The sequence below is a fragment of the Antennarius striatus genome, chromosome 7, assembly GCF_040054535.1.
Source record: "Antennarius striatus isolate MH-2024 chromosome 7, ASM4005453v1, whole genome shotgun sequence".
NCBI classification, from domain to species: domain Eukaryota; kingdom Metazoa; phylum Chordata; class Actinopteri; order Lophiiformes; family Antennariidae; genus Antennarius; species Antennarius striatus.
This window is the reverse complement of record NC_090782.1, coordinates 11,837,203-11,856,122: the sequence shown is the minus strand read 5'-3', so window position 1 is coordinate 11,856,122 and position 18,920 is coordinate 11,837,203. Positions and strand designations below refer to the sequence as shown.

Genomic DNA, 18,920 nt, shown 5'->3' with positions numbered 1-18,920 from the left:
ATAACAGGATGGACGAGAGTTGTTATTACACCAAAGATATGTACTTTATGTACAATAAAGTATCTATCCACTCTATCTATCTATCTGTCTATCTATCTATCTATCTATCTATCTATCTATCTATCTATCTATCTATCTATCTATCTATCTATCTATCTATCTATCTATCTATCTATCTATCTATCTATCTATCTATCTATCTATCTATCTATCTATCTATCTATCTATCTACCTACCTACCTATCTATCTATCTATCTATCTATCTATCTATCTATCTATCTATCTATCTATCTATCTATCTATCTATCTATCTGTCTGTCTGTCTGTCTGTCTGTCTGTCTGTCTATCTATCTATCTATCTATCTATCTATCTATCTATCTATCTATCTATCTATCTATCTATCTATCTATCTATCTATCCATCCATCCATCCATCCATCCATCCATCCATCCATCCATCCATCCATCCATCCATCCATCCATCCATCCATCCATCTCACACTAGTTGATCTATGACTTCAGTTTTATTATTAGTCCATCAGTATAGTAACATGAACGCGTCTCTCAGTGCTGTCAGTGGTTGTTGGTTCAGCTGCCCTCAGGTCTCCTCCCTCCTCTGATCTGGGATCAGTCAGCAGAGCTGCTGTCCGTCATGGACCGTCCTCGTTCCTGGTGACGCTCGGTTCGGAGGAATCATCGGAAATATTTCCCTGGAAGAAGATCCTGATGTTTCAGTATTGAAGATGGGATTAAACCGAAGCTACCAGAGGAGAAGAGTTTGTTTGGTCGGTGCTCAGAAGTCAGCGTGAAGGCGGCTTCATTCAGGGCGCAGGTAACGTAGACACTGGTCGACCCACCAGACCCACAGGTGGATCATGAGAGGAACATCCACACACTTATTTCTCTTGGGCTGTTTAAATTTAACACACCTTCAGGAGACAATCATGTGGTCCATTTTAGTGGAGAAAAGAAGCTGAGACGCTTTCTGTTATTTCATTTTGTTATTTTTCAGTTTGTCTCTCTCTCTCCCTCTCTCTCTCTCACTCACACACACACACACACACACGCACACACACACACACACACACGCACACACACACGCACACACATACACACACACACACACACACACACACAGAGAGAGAGAGAGAGAGAGAGAGAGAGAGAGAGAGAGAGAGAGAGAGACTTGGAGTTTAATAATAAAAGTGCACAAAATTCTGTTGTTTAAACAACAAGTTTAAGCAACAGAAACATGAAAATCAGAACAGATCTTTACATCAACTTGGAATGAGAGAGGCAGTGACTTCACATGTCTAGTGATGAAGGTGAGTTGCCATGGAGAACAGATATGTGGTGATCAGGGTGTCTGGATGAAAACATGCCGCAGGTCTCAAGCCTCTTAGTGACTCCTGACACCTGACTAATCTGGTGCAAACACACAAACCCCGTTAACACTGTTGTTAGTTGTGGTTGTTTTCAGGACACACTGTTTCATGGGGAATCTGTTAGTTGTTTTCTAAAGATTTTATGATGATATGAACATTAAGACCTATTTCTATGTGTCTTCTTCTGTTTTTGTTTTGAATTTCCATCTGTGATCAAACTGTTCAGTTTTTTGTCCATCATCACTTTTTTTAAAAACTCAATATGCTGATAAAAAGCTTTAACATAGCAGATCTAGTGTAGTCACTGCTGTTGGAGAAACAGATGTGCACTTCATCTTGGTTGCTGTTTCTAAAAGCAGAGAATTATTGGTCGACCTAATAAGAAAATCTAATCACAATCACACATCTAATAGCAGTCCATTCTGAACATGCATCTTTGGACTCAGAGATGCTCCAACATATTTTATCGTCCGGACACAGCGCTGGCTGCACCTTTCACCCACCTTTCAGGCATTCGACTTCTTGTCACCATGATTTAATTTGGCGGGGGTTGGTTAACTCCCTGGTATTAGCACTAATCTGCATGTGTCCACGTGTCACAACCACTGGTGTTCCACAGAGATCAGTGACACATTATTTACCAACAGACCAAAAACTAAATATTTGAATAAAATTTTGCACTTTGTTTTTAGAATTGCAAATGTGGAGTAATATTTGCATCGAAATTTCACATTTTTTAAATACAGGTGAGAGACTTTTTTGGAGCATTTGGCTGACCTGGATGACCTGACTTTCACAGAGGGTCACATCAGCATAATGGCCGTCCTCAAAGGGTCAGATGTAACTTACAAATGTAACTATATGTAATTTGATGTACTTTAGAATAAATGTAAAATAAATGTAAAATAAATGTAACTACTCTTTAATGTTAAATACTCTGAATTTATTACTTATTCAAGTGACAAACATTACAGTTGTACAGAAAAAAATATGTTTGCTTGTTTCTCTGTTATAACATAAATCATTTGAATTTGTCAGGTTATTAAACCCACAGAACTCCATCAATCAAGGATCAAACTATATAAGAGATTAAATAAAAATAACATAAAACACCAGTTAGGAAATTAACTTTGTTCAAAAAGTTTTTTGTCAAAGTTAACCCTAGACAACCCACATCCATTTATCCTTACAGGAAAATTGTGTGGGATATACCACAGACCAAGTGGACCATATAGAAAAGGAAGTTTTTTTCAGAAAAATTAAACTTAGTTTTAGAATTATTTTATCACTATTTTGGAGAGATCACTGTCTGTCACAGACACATGACTGTCACATGGTGATCATACCAGGATGTTGAGTATACGTCGCTTAGGGACTTAACAGGTTAAAATCAGACATAACACTTTATAATGAAGAGACAGGGACATTCAAAGTGCATGTGACTCCGGTGTCACCGTGGGCCCTCTCGGGTTAAAATGGACTTAATTTCTGCATTGTAGGAAATGACCTTTTATGCTCTTGCGGACCACATAAAATGATATGGCGGGCCACATTTGGCCTTGGGACTTAAGTTTAACACATGTGCTATAGAGCGTACCAACGGTAGGACTGAGAGTCTCTGTCCTCAGAGTTGGATGCTTGTACTTGTTCTTTAAAAGGTGCCCTAATAGACTTAAGTGGTTGTATGCAGCTCTCAACATAGCAGCTACAGTCTGCCTGTAAGCCATAGCTTAGTTATTTTAAAAAACAGCGGATCATTCACAGAGGGAGGACACTGATCCTGTTTAGTGTTAAGGACATAATAAGGATGTATTTTTAGTCGCTACTCTCAAACACTGAACAGAAGCAGCAAACACACATCTGATTCCTGCCCTGTAAAATGTTATGTCGGTGCTTCATAAGCCTTCCTGTACGTTATTCTCTGTATATGTTTGCTCCAGGCCGTCAGAGCCGGAAACGACATGGCAAAAATTTGCAGTGAGAACTCACTTCCAGCCAGATCGCGATTGTCCACCAGCACACCTGACGAGGAGCTTGCTGTCATTGAAAATGGAGACAGCAGGTCTGAAATTCTTCAGATTAATGTTGTGCCAAATGTTTCAGGACTGTGTTAAGTGGTTTTTCCAGTCTGAGAATTGAACTTTGATTTTGACAGTCAGTTGAAAGTGACCTGGTAACGTTTACTTATCATCTTCTTATTTTTGCAGATCTCGCTCTCCGTCCCTCTCAGAGAGAACACTGTCCCACAGAGACTCGTTTACAGGTCCGGGGGCTATGGCCAGGTAAACATGCACAGTAACACTTTAAATTCTTACTGGGTATTTACCAGTGGTGGAAAGTACATTAAGCCTAGTAGGCTGATTCATTTAAAGAAATAACAATAAGTTCAAATTTGCAATGTTTCACAAAATGATAATTTTTCAGTCTGATATATAAACAATGAATAGAACTGAAATATTTCTCTATAATCATGTTACAAAATCTAAGATTTCTATTGTGACCCTTTAAGGTCCACGACCCACAGGTTGAGAACCAGTGGCATTCTTTTTTTTTACAGGGGACACCTTTTCCACCACTGGTATTTACAGATACTGTGAGGTTATATGATTGCTGGCCAATAGACTAGACGGGGGTCACCTTGTTCTGTTTTACATCCTGCTAACCTCCCAGGCTGTCTTACTTCTTCTACATGCTGTGGAACTGGACCAATCACAGAGCCAACCCTGAAACACAGAGACATGATTCTTTCCTCGAGCGCTTCAGAGGCCCTGATCTCAAAGATATCACCAGTCGAGGAAGCAACGCCCAGTCTCTGGGTCCCAATGACACCATTCGTAACAGAAAGTAAGTACTGGGCCTTGTAGCAATGAGGCTGACGACCACTGACTTACTGTTTAAGAAAAAAAAATCCATGCGTTAGTCCTTGAAAGACGGATTAAGGTGTTGAAAAAAATCTGTCTAAACCTATTTCAGCATTTTCTAAGGCAGTATCACATGTGCAAGTTGGTGTGGATCCAAACTGAGATGCAGATCCAACTTGTTATTGTTTGGTGGTTATATATCTGGTAACCTGAGCTTGTGGTTACAGGGATCCGACTTAAAACAAGGTCTGAATGGTTAAAGGCTGTGCTTTACAGAGTGATATTATTGTAAAGACGGTTAATTGAATCAGATTCATGTGACAACAACCAACTTTACAATAAGTCTTCAAAAATGCTTTGTAAGAAGAGAGAAGATTTAAAAAATTATCAATGATGTTTTTATTAATAATTTTTATTTATTATTTATTTTGAATGTAACAAGAGGATGGGAACTTGGACTAAGTGTTCTTTAAAGAACTTTACTGTGAAACTTTCTGAAGGATCTCTTTGTAAAGCTGTCATTTCTTCCTCAAGTCTTGCTAGTAAGTGGTCACTAGCTACTTACAACATGAATAACTGCAACAACACAGACAAGTAAGTTTTGGACAGAAGTGGAATTGTGTCTGTTATGTAGATGATGTAGAGTAGCTTTTAGCACACAGAAGCACCCTGTCCTACAGTCCTTCATTTCTGCCGTTGCCCTGCATATATCCATTGGCTTGCTTGAGAGATTCTTTTGTTGCAAGTTATGAGAGACTATATTTAAAAATGTACTGGCATGATCTTTTAGTTATTAGTTGTAAACTTAGAGAGGAGATTGAAACTTTCCTGGCTTTTGTTGCCACCTGCTGGACATGTGTACAAGCTGCACCAGATGGACCATCCCTGTAAAACTGTAAAAACCACCAGAAGACCCCATTCAAGTAGTACCCTGAGAGCCCCACTCCTTCCCTTTAGACCACATGTGTTCTCTTTAAAAAGACAGGAAGCGATATGAAAAACTAACTATCGTCCATAGCAAAAAAGAAGACAAAAAAGAGGAGGTTAAAAAAGATGTGAAAAAGGAGGAGGAGAAGAAAGAAGAAAAGAAAGACACAGACAAGAAGGATGAGAAGAAAGATGAGAAAAAGGATGAGAAAAAGGATGAGAAGAAAGATGACAAAAAGGATGAGAAGAAAGACAATAAGAAGGATGATAAGAAAGATGATAAAAAGAAAGAGGAGCCACCGTAAGTATGTCATTAGTTGTAGTAAGCAACAAGGAAATGAAATGACACCACAGAGGATTCATCATTACTTTGTGCATCAAGTTGTGTTGTGTTTTTAGGAAAGAAATTTGGATTATGGATCCAGCTGCAGACCTGTACTACAGATGGCTGTCCATCATCGCAGTCCCAGTGTTTTATAACCTGATGATGATTGTAACGAGGTATCGTTTGTTCTTCACAATTCACTTAATAGTATGTACCGAATATGAAAAAAATATGTGGTCTCTGTCTTCTAGATCCTGTTTTAATGAACTCCAGGACACATATACAAAACTCTGGATAGTCTTGGACTACAGCGCAGACGCCATCTACTACATGGATACCTTTGTCAGATCACGAACAGGTTGGAATCTATCGGTGTTTACCACTTTGATTGCCTTTTAGCTTTGGATTTGCCTCCAAATTCTGTGTTTGTCCTTCAGGTTATCTGGAACAAGGCCTGCTGGTAAAGGATTCCAAGAAACTGAGAGATAAATACAAAACAACCTCTCAGTTCAAGTACGATATGGTGTCAATGATCCCCACTGATCTGCTGTTTCTGAAATTTGGATTCAACAACCCAGAATTCAGATTCAATCGTCTTTGCAAAATCTCAAGGCTTTTTGAGTTCTTTGAGCGAACAGAAACCAGAACCAGCTTCCCCAACATGTTTCGAATCAGCAACCTCGTGCTCTATATCCTTGTTATTATCCACTGGAATGCTTGTATGTTCTTTGCCATTTCAAAAACCATCGGTTTTGGAACTGACACATGGGTATATCCCAACATCAGCCACCCGGAACACGGCCGCCTGGCCAGAAAGTACATCTACTCTCTGTATTGGTCCACCCTTACCCTCACCACCATCGGAGAGACGCCTCCACCAGTCAGGGATGTGGAATTCCTTTTTGTCATTTCTGATTTCCTCACTGGTGTGCTAATCTTTGCTAGTATTGTCGGTAATGTTGGTGCTATGATCTCCAACATGAATGCCTCTCGGGCAGAGTTCCAAGCAAAGATCGACTCCATAAAGCAGTACATGCAGTTTCGAAAGGTCACCAAAGACCTGGAGGCCAGGGTCATCAAGTGGTTTGACTACTTGTGGACTGAGAAGAAGACCTGTGATGAGAAGGAAGTTTTGAAGAACCTTCCAGACAAGCTCAAGGCTGAGATTGCCATTAACGTACATTTGGACACTCTAAAAAAAGTGCGTATTTTCCAAGATTGTGAAGCTGGTCTGCTGATTGAATTGGTGCTCAAGCTGCAGCCACAAGTGTTCAGTCCCGGAGATTACATATGTAAGAAGGGGGATATTGGCCGGGAGATGTATATCATCAAGGAAGGGAAGCTCGCTGTGGTGGCTGATGATGGGGTCACTCAGTTCGTCGTGCTCAGTGATGGTGCATACTTTGGGGAAATCAGTATCTTGGGAATCAAAGGTAGTAAAGCAGGCAACAGGAGAACAGCCAACATCAGAAGTGTGGGATACTCTGATCTCTTTGCCTTGTCCAAGGATGACTTGATGGAATCGCTCACTGAGTATCCAGATGCTAAAAAAGCTCTGGAGGAGAAGGGGAAAGCCATCCTGATGAAGGACAACCTGATTGATGAGGCGATCGCCAACGCTGGCGCTGACCCCAAAGATTTGGAGGAGAAAATTGTTAAGCTGCAGACCAACTTGGATGTCATGCAGACAAAGTTCGCCAAGCTGATGGCGGAGGTAACCTCCAGCCAGACAAGGATGAAGCAAAGGGTGACCGAGATGGAGAACAAGGTGAAATCCGTAACACCGGAGGATCTGTCAGAGGTGGTGGCCGACAAAGACAAAAGAGTGCAGTAAGGAGATGCTGAAAGGACTTAAAAGAAAATGAAGGTATTTTTCATGTAATATTTGTAGTGTCACTTTTTAAAAGCCCGTGTTTATATGAATTTGTACATTTGTTTATTATTGTCATGTGTCAAACTGTGTGCAGTGCATGGAGTCCAGCTTCATGTCGTCATGAAATTACTTGATTATTTACATAAGAAGCCTGTGTGCATGCAAATTAATGGCTTTTCATAGCCTTAGAATAATGGGAATGTGTCTTTTCCTCATCAGTGTTGATATTCCTCTATATTTAGATTATGATGCGAATGCATTTCGCTTGATGGTGTATGATGTGACTGTGCAGAACAAACCCAAATGCAGCTCTGTTCATAAGTTACTGTCAGCACACACTGTCCGTTGTAAAATGTTGTAAGTGAATAAACATTAAAATATTAATTTAATATAACTGCACACCTAAAATGTCTTTATTTTTACCAGGTAGCAGCAGTTTAGTGCTGTCAGGGAGTGTCTAAGCAATTGGATTAATTTTTCTTACACAGGACAAACACAAATTTCAGGAATGGTGAGACTAACCCTGGCCACAAAGTTAACACTAAAACAGACAATACTGAGAGAAAAAGTCTTTGTGGGTCTCTAAATCTGGTCCCTTTTATGTTTTCGTAATAAGAACATTGTTTGTTTGGCTCTAAGTTTGATCGTGTTGTAAATCGTTCCAGTCATATTAAATGCAAACAATATGTTTTAACTTTTATTTACTTTGCATAACAATCAATTTCCATTTTTTTCACATTATTTGCACATTCTCTTTATATACCTGAGATATCTGGCCAAATAAATCTTTTCCCATGACTCTTGTCTTTAAATAAGCATCGAACGTTTGGCAGCAGCTCTTAGAAATGTGCGAAAAACCTAAGGAAAGAGTAACACTTCATTGATCGTGTGAACATCTGAAGCAACCAGTCAGTCAGTGGGTTTCAAATCACACTGTATCTGGTCAGGATTATTTTTATCTATACAACAGGCACCACACAGGAATAGTTAAAATAACCTTATTGTCTGACAATAAGATTTTGAAATAGCATGTCAGTGAGGCTATCTTGGTTAGGAGTATTTTAAAAGGCTTCCATGTGCTATGATTACAGTCACAACAAAGGAGCACCATCATTTTATACCACTCAGTTTTAGGAAGAGAGCCTGCGGACTAAACACTGCTACACCACAAAAAGTAGACAAACACGCAAAACAATTCAAACCCAGTCGTTAAATATAATGTGTGTGCTGCTTTCACTAAAGTGCACTTTCACAGTTTCAAAAATAATATTTAGTTCATGTCTACTCAGAAACAAAACACACACAAAAATAAACATCGTAAGCACTGTGCTAAACTCTTTGGGAGATCTACTGGACTAAATGAAAGTAGCTCAGAGGAGGTCTGGCCTCAGAGTGACGTGTTAGGCACAGAGTTATTGCAGCATTTTTTTGTGATATTCCCTCATTCACTTAAATTTCAGTCACACACTCTATGGATCGTTCACAGCATCCCAAACCCTTTGGCATAAGTGATGGCCTTGAGGAGTCTCTCCCTCAGTTTCTCCTTGGAGGAGTATTCTGGGAGCAGCAGAGCGTTGAAGCAGGTGTGAGAGGTCGGTAGCCTGAAACAAAGGGTGAGACATGAGGGAGTCATTGGGATGGATGAGATGCGCTAATTGTGTGAGCATCAATGGTTTATTTTAAGGTTTTGACTAGCAAGGAAAAGTAGAAATAACAACATAGTAGCTCAAGTACATTTTAGGGGCGGCGTTCTGTACCTGTCTGTATCGGAACCGTTCTTCGCAATTATCATTTTTAATTTGCCGAGCCCGCCAACTGGTGCTCTGTCTGTGCCTGTGGTGAACTGAAGAAACAGTTTCTTCTGCTCCTCTCCAAACGAGTGAATCGTCTCCCAGAAATCCCTGAGTGCAGAAATAAGAAATAGCAATGATCTTACTCATAAAAACAGTCAATCTTGTGCTGTAAGCTGTTTGTTAAAGCGTATTTTAGGATGCCTCAAAGACGTGTTTTCCATTTGGAGAAAATCAGACTTACCTGATAATTTGACTGTCTCTGCTATAACCTCCATCGTATTCGGTTGTCTTTTCAAGTGCGTCAAAGTCGAGTTTCTGTGAAATCCAGATATCTCTTTAACTCATAAAAGAGACGATAAAGCAACAACATTGAAATCAAGGTTTACTTCCTCACCCTGCTTCCGCAGATAAGCAGCTCTACTTCCTCAGGTCTGAACAAATATTTCAGTGGGGACTCATTTGTGACCATGAGGAAACCTTTTTTGAAGGCTTTGAATTGCCTCTCCACACTCTTGTTCAGTATGTATTCAGCATATAGGTACACAAACTCCTGTGAATAACCACAAATGTAAAAACACTCATTACATTTACAGTAAAGTTTGCAGGATTACAGAAAAATGGCCTGACTGACAGGACATGGGCAGGAGAGATCAGATGAATTACTTTACCTGTCTATTCTCCTTGGTAACGGGGATCTGATCTCCTTGTTCTTTTAATTCATGTAAGATGGGGCTTCCAAAAAGGTCTTTGTGTGATATCTGGAAGGTAAGCATCATGTCTTCCTCTACATTGCCAGAATATTCAAGCAACTCCTTCAGACTCTGGTAGAGGACCTACAGGCAAAAGAGAACAACTGCTGTGAAACACATGTTTTGGGATGTCTTTAGAGGAATATTATTACAAGTCCGGCAATAAATATGAAACCAGGCGAGTCATCTTAGCACACAGACTGGAAACAGCTAGTCTATCTCAGTTCAAAAGAAATACAGTTCAACTGCCTTTAAAAGGTTACAAGTCTTAACGAAATGTTTTTAATCCATTCTAAATAAGAAAGGCTTCCATGTCCCAACAGGACGCTGTAAACAGAAACTTTGGTTGCGCTGTGATTGTCTTGATTCTCAACAATCATATGAAGACTAGAGACAAGCTTCCCTCTGTATCTGCAACTATTCTAACAACTTCTTTATCGCCTTTGCTGTCTGTTAACTCTAGAGAGGGTTACTGTACTGGATGCGAGTCCGACAGGTCCAAGTAGGTTCCTTTCTTGCCCAGCAGTTTTCTGTAGACCACCATGGGGAAATGTACATCCAGGATGCAGTTGTTGTAAATGGCCAGACCCAAGACGAGTCCGACCAGAGTGTATTGTGCTTCATTTTCCAATGAGGATGAATTAAACCAAAAGAGCTTTGTCTCATCATCATAGGTGAACATTCCTGTTCAGAGAGTCAGACAGAAGGAGAGAAACATGCACAAATGAATACATCAAGGAACAGTGAAGCATCATTGCCTTTTCTGCATAGGTTCAGTTTGAAAGATTAACACCAATCTCGTCGGTAGAATATTAGTTATGAGCTGGAAACGGAAACGAATGATTTTTCTCTGTTCAGAGCAAAGAAACAAAACAAAACCTCAAAATCTGATTATTATCTTTATGGTTTGATCCATTTTTGTACATTTGTGTAGGCCAAACTAAGGTGTTTCAGCTGTTTGTACGAAATCAATAAGCAAAGTTTAGCATGTTGGTTAGCAGGTTTTATGGGGGGCGGGGGGCAGATGTTTGTGCATCTAAACAGAACCAGTTTAGCTGCTTCAACATTTCCAGTCACATCAGTAAGATAAGCTATGTGGCATTTATGTCAATCGTCTCATCTGACCCTTGTAAACGGAGAAAAGGTGCACCTTTCAAAATGTGTATCTGTTCTGTTTATAGCATGGATGTATGGAAAGCCAGTATGATCATATGAAGCTGTCATTTTAATTCTCACCTATGTCTGGATTGAAAATTTCCTCCAAGACCAGCTGAAAGAATTCCTTGGAAACACCTCCCTCGTCGACTCCTTGCTCCCCCTCAAACTCCACAAACAGCTGCTTCTTCAGATCGGACGGGTTCTCCATGGAGATCATCTCCAGCTGCAACACAGGAGGTTGTTCCGCTGACATGACAGGACTCAATCACATAATCAGAAACACCCCGACGCGGTGAACTCACCCGGACAAGGGCGTCGTCGATGATGTGATCTCTGCGTACTTTGATCTTGAGGTAAGGGTTGGGTTCTTGACCCTGGGCCATGCTGTAGAGGGCCGTGAGGCGTCGCTCGCTGTACATCCTGATCCTGTTGTCGTAATACAGCCCTTGGTTCTTGGTGACGACGCTGAGAATGAAGGGGCAGCTCTGGAAGGAAAACTTGGTTTCAGCATTGACTTTGAAGAAGGTGAAGTCCTTGTCCATCTCCAACACTTCATTCAGAGACTCGTTTATGAAATCCTCAAAGGGGATCAGAGGTTTGATGCTGTCTATAGATCTGATACCCAGTTCTTTCTCCAGCGGATCGACCCGGGGACCCTTCTTGTAGAGCTGCTCCTCACCCAGCAGCTCGTGCAGGGTGAGCTCATCGGACTCCAAGTCATCCTCATCCTCCTCGTTGTTCTCCACGTCCACATTCCCACCCTGGATACTTGCGTAAAAGACAACTTTTAAACACTGGGTTGCAGCCACAACAGTCTCATCGTCATTCACCAGATTTACTCCGTCATATTCATTGCTGACGACTGTAAAAGTGATGACCTGCTGGAAGGTCTCCATCATACGGCGGACGTGTGGGAGATCATACGTGGACCACAGCTTCGACAGCCTGGCGAGAGCAGTGACGGGAAGTTTGCTCATCGCTTTACAAAACTGTGGCAATGCCACTTCCAGGTACTCTGGGCTGTGAAGGTTACTGTTCTCCATCACAATGATGAAGATATTCAGGTAATCTGTATTTGTTTCGTACACATCAAGGTATTCCAGGTCCAGTTCCATGTTTGGAGTGAGATAAATGAGTGCATTTACAAGAGCTGCCTCCACCTGATTGATGGACAGGATTTTGTCGTAGACTCTCCTCACGGCAGAGATGTCAACCGTGACATCAGAAAGGTCGGACATTTCATCAGGACCCTCGTTTGATGAGTTAGATGAAGAAGAAGCGCCCAGCTCACTGTTCAGTTTCAAGGAGTCAAGATTTTCAGTGGTTTTGGGTTCATCCTTCCTGAAGCTCTGCATCAAGGCATCGACGTTAGAGAAGATCCTGCCAACGGTACGGATGAGAGCAGAGTAATCTCCTTCCTCCTCACAGGAAGTCAGGATCATATATACAGTGTTCTCTGTCAGGTAATGAACATCTGCATGAAAACAGAAAGACAGAAAGTGAGTCGACTGTCAAGCAATTCAATGGCGGAGTCCATAAGAGTCGCTTTTACAATACCTGAGAAGTCCTCTTTGTGGGGAAACCGGTCCACGTCACTCATTGTATCGTCCAGATGAGCGTTTCCCTCCGTGCTGGACCCTGAGGGTGGTTTGTCACATTCTTTCTTGGAGGGGTGAGGATTGCACAGTTTGGCATTAATCTTAAACAGCTGGAGTGCTTTGGCAGCTGCTGAATTGTTATCCAAAGGCTGAAAATCGTGACATGATGCACAAAATTCATTCGTGCAGTCGCCATTTCCACAGCCTTCGGTTAACTGCCGGAAGTAGCGCTCGATGAGGTGCTTTGCAGCCGCTCTGTTCCTGCGTTAGATATTTGAACAAGAGGACAGACTTATATTTTAACATTATCATTTTTGCTTCTAGAGAAGGAGCATCAACATGTTCTAGCCATGCAAACAATAAAGTTCTTCAAATTTATGTTGATACCCAGAAAAACATTCCAGTGAACAAGCAAATTTACTCGCATTCTTGTCTTTACAGACACAAATACTATGAGATGAGCAAAGCTTAGACATATTAATAGATAAGTGCATGTACATTAGTTCACATGCAACTTTAACTATCTTGGAGACTCACATTCAGCTGGATTCAGGTACCCTCCTGCAGGCCCACTTTACCGTCTTCTGAAAGAAATGTTAACCAGTGACGAACGACCCCAACCTCACAAAGGTGGAACACTGTAAAAAATTAATAAAACAGAATGTGATCATTTCCAGATCCTTTTTTTTTAGTACAATAGAAACCTGTTATGGTGGCATTAGTGACACATCACATTCTGTCTCCTTACAGCAGCTCTGAAAGTATGTGGAGTATTAAGAAGCACCAAATACAGCAGAGACATCAGACTGTGGAGCAAATGAAGTCATGATTAAACAGGAATGACACAGACCCACTGAAAATTGAACTATTAATATTAATTCATCCTCCTGTGGATATATAGGCTGTAATAGACGGCGTGGGGCAGCTGGGACTGTGGTGGGAAGAGTGACCCACTTAATGGAAGGTCAGTGGGTCAAGCCTCAGTCCTCCAGTCAGCTTGCCAAAGATATCAACCCCAACGCTCCCCGGATGTCATGAGTGCTGCCCACTGCCTCACTGGTGGGTCGTAAACAGAAGAATTACCCCTTTGGGGTCAGTAAAATAGTCAACAATAAATAAATAAAACGAACATGAATTAGGATACAAAACCAAAGCAGCATTTCATCAGAGACAGACAAGAAGAAGTTATTCAAGTTGTCCCTGTTAAGTGTAAATTAGTTGCATATTTTAAAAAATTTCAACTTTCAAAATGAATGATAAAATGACAAGAAATCCGTCGATCCTGCAAAGCCTCTCCAGTGGATGGAGATGTGTGTATTTTCATGAAAAAAATGCCTCGGAAAACATCACTTGAGAAAAATCCACACACGTCATGATCCTGTTTTCACTCTGTAACCATGGAAATTAAAAAAAACAACCTTAAGTAATAGCAGAAGTAAAGACAGTTATAGTTAGTTAAGTACAGGTTTGTAGGGATTAGTGATTTGTTGTGGTATTAGTGAGGTAGTTAACTGTAGTTAACACCATCAGGATACATCAGTGTCTTCACTAGGAGGAAACCGTTATTTATTTAGGTCTTTATTTAAAAATGCTGCTAAATCATGATATTTATATACCATAAGTATTGAGATAATTTAAGCTAAGGATGTTTTTCACCTCAAATTATATGTAAGATTGAGTCACTAGTGTGTCCTCTATAAATAATGACGTCACTGCTGCTGTCCACGTGCGTCAACAAGCCCGTTCCTAAAGCAGAGACGCTCCAGCTGTTCCTCTGCTGTGTGATGGTTACACATGTGATCATTGGGTAATCATTAAGTAGTAAACAAATAATCATTAGTATTACTTAATAATAGGATCATTAATCAGTGATATGTGAACGTGTAGTGTAGAAAGAAAAATCTAAAGACGTGTGTTTATTTAAGGCAAACATTCGTGGATTGTAAAACAATCATGGATTGCTTCACGGTATTGCAAAAATACAGATATTAATAATAATGATTATGATAATGATAGATGTGATAAAATAAAATAGGTGAGAAAGTGGCAGCCTCCTTTAATAACACGTTTACCACCGACACGTTTCACCCCGGTCGTTTTGCGGGACCTTGCCAGCAGTGGGTCAGCAGAGACGCACCGCCGTGTGGATGAAGCAATGTTGTTGTTTACTACTGGTCCGCTTCTATCAACACAAACAAACAAAAAAACCACACAAACAAGCAAACACAACACCACACAGCCCCAGACATCAACCTGCGGTGACGCTGCGAAATCAAACTGGTTCCGAGTCCCGGCGCGGCGGCTCCGGACGACACGTGGTCCTCCCGGACGGAACCGGCCTGGATCCTGTACCGGCACGGGGGCCTGGAGGCGGTCAGAACGGTCAGGAGGTGTTGATGATTCACCCTGTAAGTCACAGTAAATAACACTCCACTGCCATCTGTAAACAAGAGCACAGATATCCCGGCATGCACTGCGAAGCTGGCAAACATGCAGCCCCTCCCACCAGAGCACGGAATAATCCGGATTTACAGAATGGATCACAAGCGAGCCGGAGTAAAAAGTAAATCGCACAGATTTACTTTATATTCGTTCAGCTGTTTGGTTTATTTAAACTTTAGAATTAAATCAGTTCAGATTATGTCATGAACTATGGCTGGTGTTTGTGAAATAAAAGCAAACAATGACATTACTTTTAGTAATAAATGATTGCATTTTTAATTTCTCTTTGGCATTTGAGGTCATTGTGACCTGTTGAGTGTAAAAATAAAGAATGATCTTTTTACATGATGTTGTTTTTGAGAAAAAGGATGTCCACATAGGACATTCGTTTTAAATTTCAACGGAACACAGTAAAGTCACAATTAAGTAATGATGCACAAAACTATGTACCCTGAACAATCACTGACACAAACAATAAAACATAAAAATGTGAATAAGGACAACTTTTATGAAAAGTTCAGTTGACTTTACTCAAGATGAAGCTCCACAATGACTTGATTTTCCACTGATATAACTTTGAAATTATGGTTACAATTATAAAAGTCTTTTATGCTGAAATTTTCCTTTAAGTCCAATAAATCAATTTATTTGAAATTTATTGATATATTGTTACATGTATTATTATTTTATTATAAATAATTGTGTTTTATCAGAATCAGAATACTCTGATTTTGATACAGTATTTGATTAAAAAATCCCTCATCAAGGGATGCATATTTTATTTTTCTAAACACAATATGAAAAATCCGTCTGAGTATGTATTGTACTAAACACATTGTTATATATAATATTTTGTGTATTATTTTCAGATGAAGCTAATTCACTTAATGCTGTTTACTGGTTTCATTTATAAGAACACATCATCAGCTTGTACTTTAATTATTTAACTTTAATGTTTGTAAAATCTTTGCTTGCAAAGTGGTTATTAGCTGTGACATGAATGTAGCGGAAATGAAAACACTTAAAATATATGTTATAGTTTCTCCATTGCATCTTTGCTTGTGTGAAATATTTGCTATTTTTTTAGTGTGTTCAAGGCAGTGCCTATAAAGACAGAATGTGTTCCTCTGATGATTAGTCCTTGCCTCTAGAAGCTGTATGCTGAACAGACATCATTACTAAAAGTGCTTATTCATTAATTTATTAAATACATTCAGTGTTACAGTTACTCCAACTAAATTTTCCATTTTCACCGTTTGCATATAAATCTTTGAAAAGTCAGGTTGCTTCAGTCGAAGTATTGATGGAGGTGCAGGCCGATCTTTAAATCAGTCATACACTATAAATCAAACCAGGCAGATACAGCAGGTAATCAAATGACTGCCATCTCATTCTGTAATAAAGCCCAATAAATTATTCATAATCTATTGCATGTGTATTGCTGTCATTATGCTGAGCTTTCTGATATAGACACAGAGAGGGCTTCCTATCCATCCAGAAGGTGCTGCAGAGGTCAAGGTGAACTATATTAGGCTTTTATATATGGTGATAGAGAAGGGATGCAAATATATTCATATTCATACATTAGTAAAATAATTTTTTGAGATATGACATTCTACCTGTTATTGTATGAGCGGTTCTACATTAACACGTCACACTGAGTTAAAGGACTTCATGCACAACATTAATTTAGTAATTACTGTGATTGAACCTAACGGTACGGCTGGGGTTCCCTGCAGTACCTCATATCAACCCTAGGGGTCACTGTAATGACACAAATCATCTAACATTCAGCCTGGTGACACTTGAGTCACGAGTAAATGTTTCTGGTGTTTTGGGGGGTATTTATTTCACAGTATCCTGTAGATAAATAACATTTTGTTCTGTAAAAGTAAGTATTGTTATTTAATTATCACAGTTTGTGGATACCAGAGTTTACCTGACCTTGTGACTTGAACTCTCACCTGGTCTCTTGTGTTGATCTTTTTGTTTGTGACCAGCTGAAATACTTTGAAGTTACTGGTTTATTGCTAAAATCGATGTGAGGTACTTTATGCAAAGTGATGAAGCTACAAGGAACTATAGCATAACTCTGTGACACACCTTGACTTCAGTGAACTTTATATATTTTGAACTCTTTTTATGAATCTGTTACGTGTCCAAATCATATTCCTAATAGGAAATCTTCTTTGGCTCAAATTTGAAACAATTCTGTTGCACGGATGGACACTAAAACCTTAGGTAGATGTTAATCGTGACTTCCAAGTGATATTTTGGTAAGAAAAAACAACAGAATAATGCTAAATTGTCATCAAATTAATGTGTGCTATCGAAGTGGCCTTCAGTGGCCTTTAAAGTAAAATAGTTTTGCCAGGGACCCGTTCCTTTTCATATGCGACACCTGTCTTTTTAAACATGAAAATATTCACCAAGAATTAAATCAGTCTGTAGGTGTAGCGGAATAGAAAGCAGCTGTCTAGGAACTGTTATCATTTCCTGTTCTGGTGGTTGGAATCTCCTTAAAGTCAAACCGGCTGTTCGTCACCTGTGTCCAGGACGCATTTTGATAAAAGTATCGTGTAAATCTGCCATATTATCTGATTATAGTAACACTGTGTACAGAAAACAGGAAGTATTTGTTTTTACAGATTAGTATTATTACTGTTACTACTTTTCTTTCACTTTCAATGTGTTTCACACCATAGCGCCTCACAAAAGTTTATTCTGTTTTTCTAATCATCCATGACGATCGATTTGGTCCTGTTTTAGTTTAGGGAAACATTAAATAATAACTTTCATTCACTGAGAAAGGCCCAGGTCAATAAATAAATATTAACACTGCACGCTGAAACACTGAGCGTTTCAAATTGTTTCCAATCACAACCACCTGGTAAACTCACCCTGACAAAATGAGGACCTATACCTTGTGAAACAAAACTTACTGATTGGTCAGTAATATTACTGATTGTGTGACTTCAGATTACCAGACTACTATTGGTAACACATTGACTACCTCAGAAGACTCCACAAAAAAAGCTCAAAATACCCCATTAAAGCACCTATTCACTCCATTACAGATGCAGCTCCTTCAGTCAGCTGTGTTTTCTGAGTGTTACACTCCAGCACACACAGCAGCCTGTTTCATTATTTCACGGCAGCCTTTCTGCTCAGGTCATGTTACGTTTAATGCTCCAAATGGAGGAGATTAGGGCTTCAGCCGCCTCTCAAAGACGTCCAGCTCCACCTCGGAACATAAACCGACACTGGTGGGCATTTCGTTCCTCAGTGTGTGTGATAATCTATGATTATATCAGCTCCCTCCCAGCCATTTAATGGGGTTTAAGAGTGCCTAAAATTAAGATCATCACACCACTCATTCCTGGAACATATCAATTAACCTCCATTTTAACGCCGGTAGTTTAAGAATGTATCTTCAGGGTGGTGCGGAGTTCAGAGGAAGACACTGAAGGTTGCATGTAGGACATGTGTGTGGGGAGAGGAGGTTCATTTTATCAGCGCATACAGGAATGGGTTTACAGGCTAACAGAGACAGAGGTCACTCTGGAAACCAAGACATCTATGCTGTGATCAGGACGGATGAATACCTGTCATCCCCGTAACCCCAGGCTTATAATCTGAGCTCATCATCTCAGGAGATTTATAACACTTCAGCTGAATGTGACTGAAATATTTATGAGGAAAAAGCAAAGAATTACCTACAGTGATACGTTCCTCATGCTTTTTTCATGGTATTATGGTCCTCTGGGATGTTTTCCTTTATTTTGTTTTTTAGCATGTTCCTTTCAGG

General features: G+C 39.9%; 2 protein-coding genes across 7 annotated transcripts; one reads left to right on the top strand and one right to left on the bottom strand.

Moving 5' to 3' along the window:
• Positions 1–651: 651 nt before the first annotated feature.
• On the top strand, positions 652–7,728 carry cnga3a (cyclic nucleotide gated channel subunit alpha 3a). 6 transcript variants are annotated; one of them, XM_068319505.1, is made up of 9 exons: positions 652–833; positions 3,327–3,448; positions 3,594–3,668; positions 4,057–4,230; positions 4,782–4,841; positions 5,266–5,475; positions 5,574–5,675; positions 5,751–5,857; positions 5,937–7,728. In XM_068319505.1, the coding sequence occupies exons 2-9, from the start codon at positions 3,348–3,350 to the stop codon at positions 7,331–7,333; spliced, it is 2,226 nt and encodes a 741-aa protein (XP_068175606.1). In that variant the 5' UTR covers positions 652–833; positions 3,327–3,347; the 3' UTR covers positions 7,334–7,728. The 6 variants fall into 6 exon arrangements, with proteins under 6 accessions (XP_068175606.1, XP_068175603.1, XP_068175602.1 ...); XM_068319502.1 differs by lacking the exons at positions 4,782–4,841; positions 5,266–5,475 and having other exon boundaries at positions 4,102–4,230; XM_068319501.1 differs by lacking the exons at positions 4,782–4,841; positions 5,266–5,475.
• A 328-nt stretch (positions 7,729–8,056) lies between these two features.
• ube3a (ubiquitin protein ligase E3A) lies at positions 8,057–15,187 on the bottom strand. Its single transcript, XM_068319498.1, has 11 exons — positions 14,924–15,187; positions 13,208–13,308; positions 12,630–12,931; positions 11,375–12,546; positions 11,151–11,295; positions 10,393–10,598; positions 9,834–9,998; positions 9,560–9,715; positions 9,407–9,480; positions 9,130–9,273; positions 8,057–8,973 (listed from the first exon to the last, which is right to left on the bottom strand). Coding segments are annotated over exons 2-11 (2,487 nt in total). The 5' UTR covers positions 13,210–13,308; positions 14,924–15,187; the 3' UTR covers positions 8,057–8,852.
• Positions 15,188–18,920: the final 3,733 nt, after the last annotated feature.

Coding starts and splice junctions, on each gene's coding strand:
- cnga3a (XM_068319505.1), top strand. CDS start 3,348: ATGGCAAAAATTTGCAGTGAGAACTCACTTCCAGCCAGATCGCGATTG. Junction 4,231..4,781: donor GACACCATTCGTAACAGAAA/GTAAGTACTGGG, acceptor TTCTTCCTCAAG/TCTTGCTAGTAAGTGGTCAC. Junction 5,676..5,750: donor CTGATGATGATTGTAACGAG/GTATCGTTTGTT, acceptor TCTGTCTTCTAG/ATCCTGTTTTAATGAACTCC.
- ube3a (XM_068319498.1), bottom strand. Junction 11,296..11,374: donor TCGACGACGCCCTTGTCCGG/GTGAGTTCACCG, acceptor CCTGTGTTGCAG/CTGGAGATGATCTCCATGGA. Junction 10,599..11,150: donor AATTTTCAATCCAGACATAG/GTGAGAATTAAA, acceptor CTCTCTGAACAG/GAATGTTCACCTATGATGAT.